The following is a 12,776-nucleotide window of genomic DNA, read 5'->3' as shown; positions in this document are numbered from 1 at the left end:
TACATTTTTCACTTATTTATTGCATTCCATATTGCTCTTCCTCTGCTATAATATAAGCCCCATAGCCATGAAGACAGGAGATTCAAACAAATCTCTGTTGTTCAGTGATGATGTCCTCATGCCTGAAGGTATGCCTAAAGTAGGTACTCCATGTATATTTGTTAAATGAGTAGGTGGATGGATGAGCAAGATAATGAAATGATAAATGGATGAATGAATGTGTTTTCCTTAAAGCACATCAGGCTGGAATAAGAGGAAGAAAAATAGAACAAATACAGTTTTATTCTATGGGGAACATGAAGTTGGGCAGGGGGGTGGGGGGGTGGGGGGGAGAAGAGCCATGACAAGTATATCTGCCCTTTAAACAGAGTAAATGTCTACCCATCACAGAAAAATACAAGTTCTTGTTAGAAGATGCAAGTATAAATATTAAAATGTTGAACAAGATGCTTTGCTTATGAATTATTAATATATTAATAGAAAACTTCTCAATCAATTGCCTTCTTTTTATTGGTGAAACATTAACTTAATCAAGCCAACCATCTATTTGTCTAATTGATCTACTCATCCACACATCTGTCCATCTCTACTACACATTTGGTATTAGCCTATTGGTATAAAAGAGGCTAAAATAAAAGGATAGGGAAACATGGAATGCTTTCAATGGCTTCATAGTCTAACATAAAAAATAAGGTTATTGTGTTATTTTTTGCACCTGTGAAAGAAACTCTTTGACATTCTAAAGAGAAAATAGCTTTTGATGTGTGATTCTTATACTTCTCCAGCAACAATTTTTCTACAGTTGGTTTTTCTGCAATAAATGTAAATTTACATGAGTATTTACTATATGAAAGTCCATGCTTACTTTTCCAGCTGAAAAATCTATTAGTAATACTTCCCTAATATTTAAGCTACTTATTTGGGTGCTCACTGAGACTAAAGCTTTCAATATTGGTAATATTCTGTTTGCTATTCATGGAGTGGTTTTCAATAAGGAAGCATAAATGATATTTTATTGGCAAAGACTGTCCTTTGTTTGTTATAAGAGGATATTACAGCCCTACTGGGCTGTCTCCATGTTTAATAGACCATTAAATTGAAATTCCCACCCTCACCTCTAAGAGATGAGATGAGTCAGAAGGTGACTCATTCTTGAATCAGTTGGAAGAACAACCTTTATTGTCATTTACCTTGGAGAAGGTTTTATTTCTGAAGCACTGAAATGTTTATAGCAAGGATTGGTAGAAGGAGGCTGCTTCCTTTGTAGGAATCCATTTTTGCCTTGTTGCCCCTGAACTACATTTAAGATGTTTTCTTTGCCTGTAAGTGGTTTGCAGTTTCATTATCATATGTACATGGATTTCTTTGCATTTTTTCCTGCTTGGAAAAGAAGGAAACTAGACCTCTTCGTATGGACAAAGTGTTTGTGTTTCTCTTCCTCTGTTCTTTCAACCTCCAATGGTAGGAATTCAATAAATATGTACTATGTAGTGAATGAAGTTATAAATAATAAGTTCAACTAGCTTCCTTGTGATTAACAGATGGAAAATAATATCTTAGTGTAGCTTACAAAGCATATCTTATTACAGGTGTCTCCAGTAGTTAATGATAGATAAGCAAACAAAATACTTTGGCTGATATGCCTGTTTGAAACAAGAATATAACTTCTTCACATTTACGTAAATTTCCAAGTAAAGAAAACTTACATAAGCCCCGGGAGTTTAATGTTAATTCAAACCACAAGCTAACACTCTCAGATAGTCAGCAGTCCAATCAGTGTTCACAGAGAGTAAGTATGGTGCGTTGTAATGTCAGTCAAAACCCATACTTCAGAGTTCAACTTAGAGGAAACAGTCTATTTTAAGCCTTGAGTTGTTTGAATACTACAGTGACATGGTAGATTGATTGAAATCTTATAGCAAGTTCCACATTTCTTTTTTTTTTATCTTCTCTCATCACTTCTTTATTCTTGCTACTTGGCCCCAGTGGGCACACATTTGGAAATGTACACACATTCACTTGAAATGCTAAGCATTGCTGACTATTGCTTTTGTTTCCATACATCCTCCCCTCCATCAAAGCCTTGTTGCACCTGACAAACATAAATTCTCTTCCGATGATATTGCCCAATGGAAAGAGTATGAGACTTAGAGTATGAATGTTGTATGTGCTATCACACCTTTGTAGCTTTGAGGAAATTGTTTAACCCATGTGAGTTTCCTAGTCTATAAAGTGAGGACTGTCGTTGGTAGGTTACATCTCATAGCAGGAATTGGAAACAGCACATATAAAGTGCCTAGCACATTACTTGGTACCTGGTAGGTACTCAGTATTAATTTTCTGTTCTTCTTAACTTTCTGTCTACACCCAGAAACTGCAAAGGGGACAAAGGCATTATCTTGGATACTTCAGAGTTCTAAAAATGACAAATTACTCAAGTTCATACCAGAGGTGAACAAATACAGTTATAATAACTACTGTTCTCACACAGATGGCAGGAGGTAGTGACTAACAGCTCTGGAGAAATAGTATTTGTGGTATCTGTTGGCAGCTGTAGGTGTATGGTGAAGACAGTATGGAAGTCCATTTCCTTTAGAATGTAAACTGCCACACATGAAACTGTCACTGGACTATGCTCTGCAACACCCCCATAAGCACATACACAAGTAAGAGACAAGACTTTAGCACAGCCCATTGGATGATTTTCAAGTGCTCAGCTATGTCCTGTCACTCCTCCTGTTCTCGTGTCACTCTGTGACTTCCCGCTCTGTGCTTTCTCTTTTGACTTCACTTATTTTTCTTGGTTTCAACAGCTCATGTGATTACTTTGGATCCACATGAATGATCTAGGACAGTCTTGGTATTTTAATATCACTTGATTAGTGGCTCGATTCTTGCTGTAAATTGGATTACTTTAGTACTTACATGAGTTTCTGATTGACAGGAATCTTGAAAGAACATGTTTAGAAATTAACATTCCACAAATACATGCATGTCTAGCCTAATTAATAATATATAAGCCTATAAATCTCTGGAGATATATCCAGGAATAATCTATTCAAATTTATTCTTTTGGCAGATTATATCTTCCTTAGATTTGATGGATTTTGTAATCTCTACAGTTATGAATTAACCACTCAATAATCTGTGCTTTTCAAGAGGTTATAGTGCCACCAGAAATGAGTGTGAGGAGCACATGGTATGGCCATATTTTCACTGTCTAGGTTAACAGTTTGATATTTAGTAGAACTGTGATGAACTTATATCTTCCTTTGTGTCTTACACTAAAAAGCAGGATTTCAATTACTATGAGGAATAAAGCTGATATCTTTTCCTGGATGAATTTTATATGTGGGATCCAATTACTGATTTTAAAGCACAGTTTGTTGATAAATTTTGATATGATGCTCTGGAACTAGAAATCTCTATTTGGATCATAGTTGTTTTTCTTCAGCCACCATATCAGACTTACTAATTCTTGCAAAGTCTCATCCTCATGATACCTTGATTTATATTTTATCATTTCTTATCTTGTCAACTAAAGTGATTTTTTAATTAGCTTGCTAGTGTCTCATTTCTCTATGTATTTATCCAAATGTTATATAACTGAGTGTGAACTTTTGTGTAAGTTTCCTATTGCCTCCAGAATGACATTTTGGCTTCTTAGCATGGCATTCAAAGGTTGCTATTACATAGCCCAGGCATACCTCTCAATCTCATTTTCTACTATAATCCTCTAAAATCATTTACCCAATAATACAGGACTATTTCCCATCCTCAGCTCATGCCCTTATAATCTATTTCTTTGTTTAATTAGAAATAATTTTAGACTACCTAATGACTTTTATGGTTCTATGTCTTTGTTGTAAGCCTCAAACTGAGCTTTCTAGCAGCATAGCTGCTATGGGTTGAATTCCAGGAAACTTGATTCATTTCACAAATGTTTACAAACTACAGCACCAAATATTACTGCTAGAAAAGGTAACCCAAAGAACCAAGACTCCTGGCTTCATGTCACTGATGCTAATGACGTTTGTGGTGAAGGCATGAAATGAAGCTAAAATCTTAAAATGATGGAGTAGTCACTCATTCAAGTAAAAATTATAACTTGAAGTATAGATCAGTACCATTTATGTGCAAATTTTACACAATAAAATACCACAATAAATTTCACCATCTGTGTAACAAATGTATGTTAGTATATATAATAAAAAGAAGAAACTATTGCTTGAGAGCACAGTCTATAAAAAGCCTATTATTATAGTACCATGTGGGGAGGAGTTGAGTTACATAGAGATTGTCTCTCAGAGAGTTAATAGAACAATAGACGGGACTTATAATTCTAAGATCAAGTTTAAAGCTCTATAGGTCATAGAAAAGGTGAAGACATAAAAGAAAATCACAGACATTCCTAGAGGGAAGATAAGAGGTGATTACACATAGCCACTCTAAGATGGATAGGACCTGTTCTAGTTTTCTTTTTACTGCTGTGATAAAACATTGGCCAAAAGCAATTTGAAGAGGAAAGGGTTTATTTGGTCTTTATGTCCCAAGCACAGTTCATAATTGAGGGAGCTCAGGGTAACAACTCAAGTAGGAGCAGAAGCAGGAACCGTGGGGGAAAGTTCCTTACTGGCTTTCTCTCTATGGCTTGTCCAGCTTGCTTTCTTATAGAACCCAGGTCTTAGTTCCCAGATGTTACACAACCCACAGTGGACTGGGCCCTGCCACATCAATGATCAATCAAGAAAATGCCCAAGGCTAGTCTGATGGAGGCAGTTCCTCAACTGCAGTTACCTCTTGCCAGGTGACACAGTTTGCCTTGACTTGACAAAAAACAACCAGCAATTGATTACAACTTTCAATTGATCACAAAATCCAGAAAGACAGTTCTAACAGGACAGTTTGATTTTCTTTCCACATCTGTTAGTTCCCTCTTGCTCAGGAATGCATCCCATTACTGTTCTCCTGGAATATCATGATAGGCTTTGTCCTGTTCTTTACTGTAGCCCAGCGTTTATGTTCCATGAAGGAATCTTCCCAAAACAGGTTCTTACTGATGCTGTTATCTCAAACGGGGCCTCATTTCTTATACTGAAGATCTTTTATCCACACTCAGCATTTTTACTTCAGTGGTTTTGGAAAGTTACCTATGCAAAGCTAAATCATTTAATTTTAATATCTTCCTTTTGCTCCATGAGCAGGCAGCTGAAGATTATAAGTGGAGAATGGTTTTTTGAAGAGAAGGCAAAGCGTTTCAAGCAAGTCAATGTTCTGGGCACTGATGTTGTTCGACAGTCCATCTTAAGAAGAAGTCCAGGTAACTAACACAATTACTTGTCCCCAAGCCTTTGGTTGGGTTAAATAACTTCCCTATAGTAATGTTGCAGGTGAACACAGTTGGATTTTTTTCCCTCAATCTCATGGGCCATTTCACAACTTGGTAGCTTAAAATCTAAATCTGAAAATCATACAAATGAAGTCAATAGAAACAAACTTCACACTGATTTTCCACATATCTGACATGCTGCGAATTTAAAGGGGCCAGTTATCCTCATCATAGCCTGTTACTTTTCCAGACACATTTCTGGTGTTTTACTAAACATTTAAGAAAGCAACCTAAAGCAGGTAAAAGAAATAATTTCCATTTTGAAAACAATTCTTGATTTTTTTCACCAAGTTTAATTTCAGATTTTCTTTTAAATGATAGTTTTTAAATTTAATTTTTGGTTCCTAACCAGGCACTGGTATTGTACCCTAAAGTCCCCACTCTCACAAATGGGAACATTGGGAAATGCCAAGGAGAATTTTGGTTGTCATAATGATTAGACTGAGTCAATGGCATTTACTGGACAGGAACCAAGTGTGATAAGCTGATGGGCTTAAAATATACAGGAAAGTTTTAGTCAATGAAAAATTATACTGGCCCAAAATACCAAAGACAACCAGCTTGAGAATGCTTTCCAGTGTACTCAAATTACAATCTAATTGATTCAGGATTGAATTAAGCTTTCTTAAATGCAAATTTCCCATGCATGGTTTATATAATAAAGGTGGAATGGGTACCTTTTGGTCTAAGAAGCTTACAACTGATATTTGTGTCACTTTTGGGTGTGTCACTCACCAAGAAGGGCTCCTAAAGGTGAGTAACATCAGGTCTGATGTTAGAAGAGTCAGGTTGAATGAAAATTATCCAGTCAGCTATAACCTCTCTGTATACTAAACCTCAGTGCTTTCCAGTGTGTGGGCTACATTGCCAGCCTTAAGATACATGCACACATGTCTGTCATCCCAGGGAATCTGGCCTCTCATTTCCATGATCTCTGGCTGTGGTGTATTGTGGCACACTTGTGTTCACTACTTCTGGGAGACTGAGGCACAAAGGTTATGTACTTAAAAGCAGTCTGGGATACATAGTGAGCTTCCAGACCAGCCTTAGGAACATAGAGAGAACTTGCCTCAAAACAAAACAAAACACCTATAAAAAATAATGCCTATAATCTATGGATTTAGAGATCTCTTGAACTTAGCATTTCATACCTTAAAGATATCTTTATTGCAGTCTTCCTCGGAAAGCTTATCATGCCACACCTTGCCCTGAAGAGTCCTGGTCTTATTTCTTAGTTATCTCTATGGCATTCAGCAAATTAGAAATACCTGTGTATACAAAACTTGGCATTGAACTGTAATTACCAATTATTATAGGCTTTTTGGTCTTGTGGCAACCTAGAAAAATGGGTGCATAAGAGAAATGTGTTATCCTTTCTGCTTTTTGTATGTCAATTTATTTTCTATTTTTCCCATGAGGATCTGAAGAAATACAAAGCCAAGAGCAAGCCCACCAAGATGTAGACAAGTCAGATACTTCATCTTCCATCAGGCAGAAAGCCAATCATGATGGACCAAAGAGGAAGGGGTAAGCACAGCCTATCCACTCTAAAATAAATCATCTTTAGTGCTTCATGTCTGATGTGACTTCAGTGAGCCAGAGGAGGTGAGACACTCAACTTGGGTAACATTTTCTCTTACGGAAATGCAGTCTTAAGTACTTTCAACCTCAGATTAAAAATTCCCTGGCTGGAGCCAGTCAGTGGTGGCCCATGCTTTTCATCCCAGCACTCAGGAGGCAGAGGCAGGTAGATCTCTGTAATTTTGAGGCCCATTTGGTCTACAGAATGAGTTCCAGGGAAGCCAAGGCTGTTACACAGTGAAACCTGTCTCAAAAAAACAGAACAAAACAAACAAACAAACAAAAAAAAACCCAAACAAAACCAAACCACTGGCTGACCTAAATATATAAGAGTTCTTATTTCATTTGCCTTATTTATTCTTACGTCAAATGATTCCCATTACTTCAGGGAGATCTCTAGTCAGAGTTAGAGCCTTTGCTTCCAAATACCAGTATCCCTCCCTTCTAACCTAACTGCTGGTATATAAAAGCATAGTTACTTGAACATTCTATTCTCTATTTAAAATGCAGGCTTCCTTAAGGAAAAAAAAAGTCACATTTGACGGCTTCGACTTAGTTCAGAAGGCAAATGTGCATGTTGAGTACTGCAATGAGCAATGGGAGACAGGTCAGAGAGAAAGGTGCAAAAAGGCACTGGGAACTGGCAGCGAGGTCCCACAAAAGAATAAGAGTTCCCCCCAAATAAAGATTGTATAGCAAGGGTTCTAAGGGTTCAAAGCCTCCTGGTGCTCCTCTCTAGGTAGCACTGCATTGTTCTCTCAGCAGAAACCAACATGAAATGCTGACAGTGACTGAGATTGTAGCTCTAAAAGAAGTATGGACTTTTCTCATTCTTTTCAGTGTTCTGAACTATGGGTGGGAATGAAATTAAAGTGTAATTTAACTCAGACTCTCTTGACGAACCCCTTTGTTCATTAATTAGCAGAAACAAATGCAAAAGATGTTCTAGAATTTCTTAAACTCCTATCCTAGACATTGAATCCTTCCTGCCCTATTGCATTCATGTATTTGTCCGGATTCCCACAATGCCCCTTGTGCCTGTGACTCTCTTGTCATCTTGCACTCTGACCCGTGCCCCATAGACACACACTGAATGGTAAGCTGTTTTAGTGCTGCCCCAGTGGCTTCTTTACTTTTGTCTTGAAGTATCTAGCATAGTGCCTAACCTTAGACAGAACCCGTGGATTGACCGAATAAGGATCTCAGAGCCTCCAGATGCTGTTAAGAGCTATAGTTTGCAGACTTTAGTTCAGGCATCACAGTTAGGGCACACAACTGGAAAACAATAACTGACAAACACAATGAGTCACACAGATCCTGACTCATTCAAACCACCAGAGCACCAGGCTGAGCCCTGCTGGCACTCAAAACTGGCAGCTGTGGTTCTGCCTGTAAGGACGGTAATATCCGGTTCGAGAGGAAAGCTTAACACCTAAAAGTTACTAAGTTTTAAAGGCTTGTACGAAAATATAAAAGGGCAATACATGCCGTCCGGGTCAGAAATACAGCAATGTGATAATAAGTCACAAGAGATGGCATAGGCAATAAATGACACATATTAAATAAATAGATACTGGCTGCTTTGGGGGGTGCACAAGAGTCATCAAGACACACATCAGATTACAAGTGGGACTTGACAAGGAGATTGACAGATGGGTGGGGTTCATGTTACCAAAAGGAAGAAGGGGTGATTCTGAGCATCAAAAGCTAGTATTACATCAAGCATCATTCTCACTCCAAGTGTAATTTTCCAGCAGAATGAAGGTTCTGACATTTTGACAGTGACATTTTGCTAGGGTCCCTTGAAGCAGAGACAACTTAGCAGATTCTATTAAGATTCTGCCAGTACCTTTAGAATCCATTTGTTCACTTAGAACATTCTTGAATATAAAATAAGTGAAATGATCATGCTGGTACCATCTTCCTAAAGAATACAGCTGGGATTCTGTTGTTGTCATATTTAATACTTTTATTTATTCTTTGAAAACTCCAAATGTATGTGCCATGCATTTTGATTTTATCCACCCATACTACTTATCAGCAAATCTCCCTTGGACTCACAAACCCATATTCTTCTGTACTTCATGTGGTCTTCCAAAATTATTATTATTAATAGACCCCCGAGTCCAATTTTTATTAAAGTGTATTTAGAAGCAGCCATGTTTGGTGCACTCAATATCCTGGACTAGGACTTGACCTCCATTTCCTCAAAAGCTATTTTTGTTTTATTTCCAATTAACTACATGACATAGTAATGTGATCAGATTTTGCCCTGCATGTAACCTTTCTTTGTAGAAACTTCATTACCAGAGAAGAGGTACCATGAAAGATACAAAGGCAGATTCCATCACACACACACACACACACACACACACACACACACACACACACACACACGAAAGAGAGACAGAGAACACAAAGTGGGTAAATGGGGAAGGGAAGGTGGATTGGGGACAAGTTGGGGGAGTGAATGTAAAGAAGACATATTGTACAAAATTGTCTAAGCACTAATAAATAATTTAAAAGATATGTCATTCCCAGTGAAGCTTGGTGATACAGAGCATGCTTAGTAAGAACATAGCACATTCTTTTGTTTCCCAGAGTTGTTTTGGGTTCCGTTAACGAGAAAGGTAGTCACAACCCTTAACTGTGCTGTGCTCTATGTTGACACCTTTGTTTTCCCCCAGAGACTCCCTTCTGTGCAAGTCAGCTGCAGTTCCCTACTCTGAGCATGCTTGCAAAGAGTCCTTGCCCAGAATATGCTTCTTCCTCTCGGCTGCCGCTAATGAGTTTCCGAACTAGGTAGTCTTTTGCTTAGCAGGGACAGAGCCCTGGCTTATCAACAAGCAGTATGATGGCTGGGGAATTAGAGGCCCTGGCACCCAACTACCCACAACCCCTCAGCCATGGCCTTTTTTTGAACAATCATTTATTGGTGAAAGTAATATAAATTATTTTTATTATTCAATTTTGGTGCTGGAGATCAAACTCCAGTCTTTGCTCTTACTAAACATGCTGTGTATCACTGAGACACACTGGACTTACCAGGGGCTACATTCTTAGAGAAACCTGACTCTCCCAATCCCTAGAGATTGGCAATTGCTCCACAGGTAGGCGGGGTGGGAGGGGGAGGATTTAGTCCCCAATTCTCCTTTCCATACTGGGATTTTTGTCTGGCTTTGGCTTGCACATGTTTGGTTTGTTGTTTTTGTACGCTGTCACAATCACTGTGAGTTCATATGTGCAGTTATCATTCTGTGCCCAGAAGATATTGTTTCCTTGTGGTTGTTCATCATCTCTAGCCCTTACACTCTTCTGTCCCCTCTTCAGAAATGATCCCTGAGCCTTGGGAGGAGTGGTGCAGTATATATGTTCCTTTTCGGGCTAAGCATTCTGCAGTCTCACATTTTCTGTACCTTTCCCAGTTGTGGGTCTGTGTTAATCACCATCTACTGCAAATAGAAGGTTCTCCGATGGGAGTGGGCAGATGCATAGTCTATGGTTACAATGAAAGAGTTTTCTTATCATACTCTTGAACTCATGTTTACTTTCAGATTTCTTCTGAGCAAGTTCAGATCAGCAACCAGAGGAGAAATCAAAACTCCAAAACCTGAAAGTGGGAGGAGCTATAGCTTGGATTTAGACAGTCAAACTCTTCAGAGTTTCAAGTCAGCCCCTGGTTCAGACAGGTAAGTGCCATACAAACAGAGCAATGGGCAGCCCGGGCATCAGGTGGATAACCTTCCACCCACATAGGGAGCCGAAGTATCTGTAAAGGATTGGCACCAGAGAATGCCTGACATATACTACAAAAAGGCAGGAAGATGTTTTCCAGTTGTTATAGAAAACCTTTCCTATTGACTTACAGCTATTAGAAACATTTGTGTCACATGAAGGAGTACAGCCTTATGTTTGGGAAGATGGGGCTATAAGTTCAAATAGAGATGTACAAGGCAGAGAATTCTTTCATTGATTTCTTGTTATTTTTCTGTTTCACCTTCTAAAACTAAAACCTCTAAGTGTCATATCCATTCCTTGCAGCTTTCAAAAAATATTAATAATTTCATCATGTGTGTTGCCCTAGAGCATTTTTTGTAATTCCATTTATTTCTTGTTGCACTGCCTCTAGCTGATTTCCAGATGGGTCAAGTGAGAGTCTCCTGTGTATAGTGTCATCACTTGTCAGGAAAAGCAAAGAGAAAAAGAACGGATAGCCAAGAGCACAGTCACTTCTAATCAAAGTTGATTTTCTGGCTTGTTTTGGCATAAGTCAGGCCTTATTTTCATTACTATGAAAGCTAAAAGTAAGAAAAAAATTATCCGCTCTCATGGTACATTGATTTGTCCACATGCTAATTCCATTTTGTTTCTGATTGCTCAGGCTGCAGCAATCCTGTTAGTATTTCTGTTCTTTTCTCTCTAGGTTCTACAAGCAGAATTTAATTTTTCTTATAACACCTTGCCCTTTTTCTCATTGTGGTGCTGAGTGTGGAACCCAGGAACTTTACATGTTGTAATCTAGTATATAGACCAGAAATATCTGTCTATCTATCTATCTGTCTATCTATCTATCTATCCCTGGAGAGGGGACATTCTTTTGATTTTTGGTGCTTTTATTAATGAGAGCTGTTCATACTTTTTCTCTGGCATTCCTCCACACATCACTTTTTATAAAAATGTAGAGAAAAAATACAAGAAAAATAATTTATTATCCACTTTCAGAGGATCAGTGTTGTATTAAGAATTTTCCAAATTTTCAAGAATGTAGATATATTCCCTGTATGATTAAAGAATCCCTGCATGATTAAAACATAAACAAAACATCTTTGCCCTTGAAATAGTTTTGCTTTGCTTCCCTTCTTTTTTTAATTTATTTTACATACTGACTACAGTTTCCCCCTCCCTCTCCTCCCAGTATGCACTTCCTCCTCTGTACTCCCGATCTACTCCATTTCTATTCAGATCAAGCCACACAACTGTAACATATAGGCAGAGTGTCTAGGTCAGTCCCTTGCAGGCTCCCTGGTTGTCAGTTCAGTCTCTGGGAGTCTCTATGAACCCAGGTTAGTTGATTCTGTGAGTTTTCTTGTGGTGTCCTTGACCCCTCTGGTGCCTACAATCCTTCCTCTTTTCTGCAGGATTCCCTGAGCTCAGTCTAATGTTTGACTGTGGGTCTCTGCGTCTGTTTCCATCCGTTGCTGGATGAAGCCTCTCTGATGACAATTGAGCTAGGCACCAATCTATGAATATCCAGAATATTATTTGGCTTTATTATATTGACATATTTCCCCCTCTAGTTATGTTTGGTTCTATCCTAGGTCTCTGGGTCATCCAGTCTGTGGGTCCTGCTGCTCCAAGCAGTATCAAGGGCAGACTTATATCCTGGCACGGGTTTTAGGCTAGACCAGTCATGGTTGGCCACTCCCACAATCTCTGCACCACCCTAACTCCAGCACATCCCATAGACAGGACAGACTGTAGGTCAAAGGTTATGTGGTTGGTTGATTTCCCAATCCCTCCACTTGAAGTCGCCTGGTCACAGGAGATGGCCAGTTCAGACTATGTATCCACTATTGCTAAGAGTCTTAGCTGGGATCATCTTTGTAGATTCCTGGGAGATTTCCTTGTGCCAGGTTTTTACCTGACCCTGAAATGCTCACCACCCCTTTCCAGTAGTCTCTTTCAGTGCTCTCCCCCTCTGTCTGCCCCCTAAACTGACCTCTTATTTTCCCTGTAGTTGCCTGGGTTTTTCTTCTTTTTTTTTTCACTCTTTGGGGGGGGGGGCTGCCACCCAGCTCCCAAATAA

General features: G+C 38.8%; 1 protein-coding gene across 2 annotated transcripts in view; it reads left to right on the top strand.

The window, feature by feature from the left end:
• The window catches only part of Sytl5 (synaptotagmin like 5), a 248,261-nt gene that overhangs the window by 171,220 nt on the left and 64,265 nt on the right, over nucleotides 1-12,776 (top strand). Inside the window, exons 4-6 of one of the 2 annotated variants that reach the window (XM_028881414.2) lie at nucleotides 5,205-5,320; nucleotides 6,817-6,916; nucleotides 10,525-10,659. In XM_028881414.2, the coding sequence (XP_028737247.1) occupies nucleotides 5,205-5,320; nucleotides 6,817-6,916; nucleotides 10,525-10,659 (351 nt within the window). Of the gene's footprint in view, nucleotides 1-5,204; nucleotides 5,321-6,807; nucleotides 6,917-10,524; nucleotides 10,660-12,776 lie in introns of both variants that reach the window. The other variant, XM_028881409.2, reaches the window with a different exon arrangement.

Source organism: Peromyscus leucopus, chromosome X (assembly GCF_004664715.2).
Source record: "Peromyscus leucopus breed LL Stock chromosome X, UCI_PerLeu_2.1, whole genome shotgun sequence".
Lineage (NCBI taxonomy): Eukaryota > Metazoa > Chordata > Mammalia > Rodentia > Cricetidae > Peromyscus > Peromyscus leucopus.
This window is presented reverse-complemented; position numbering and strand designations above follow the sequence as displayed.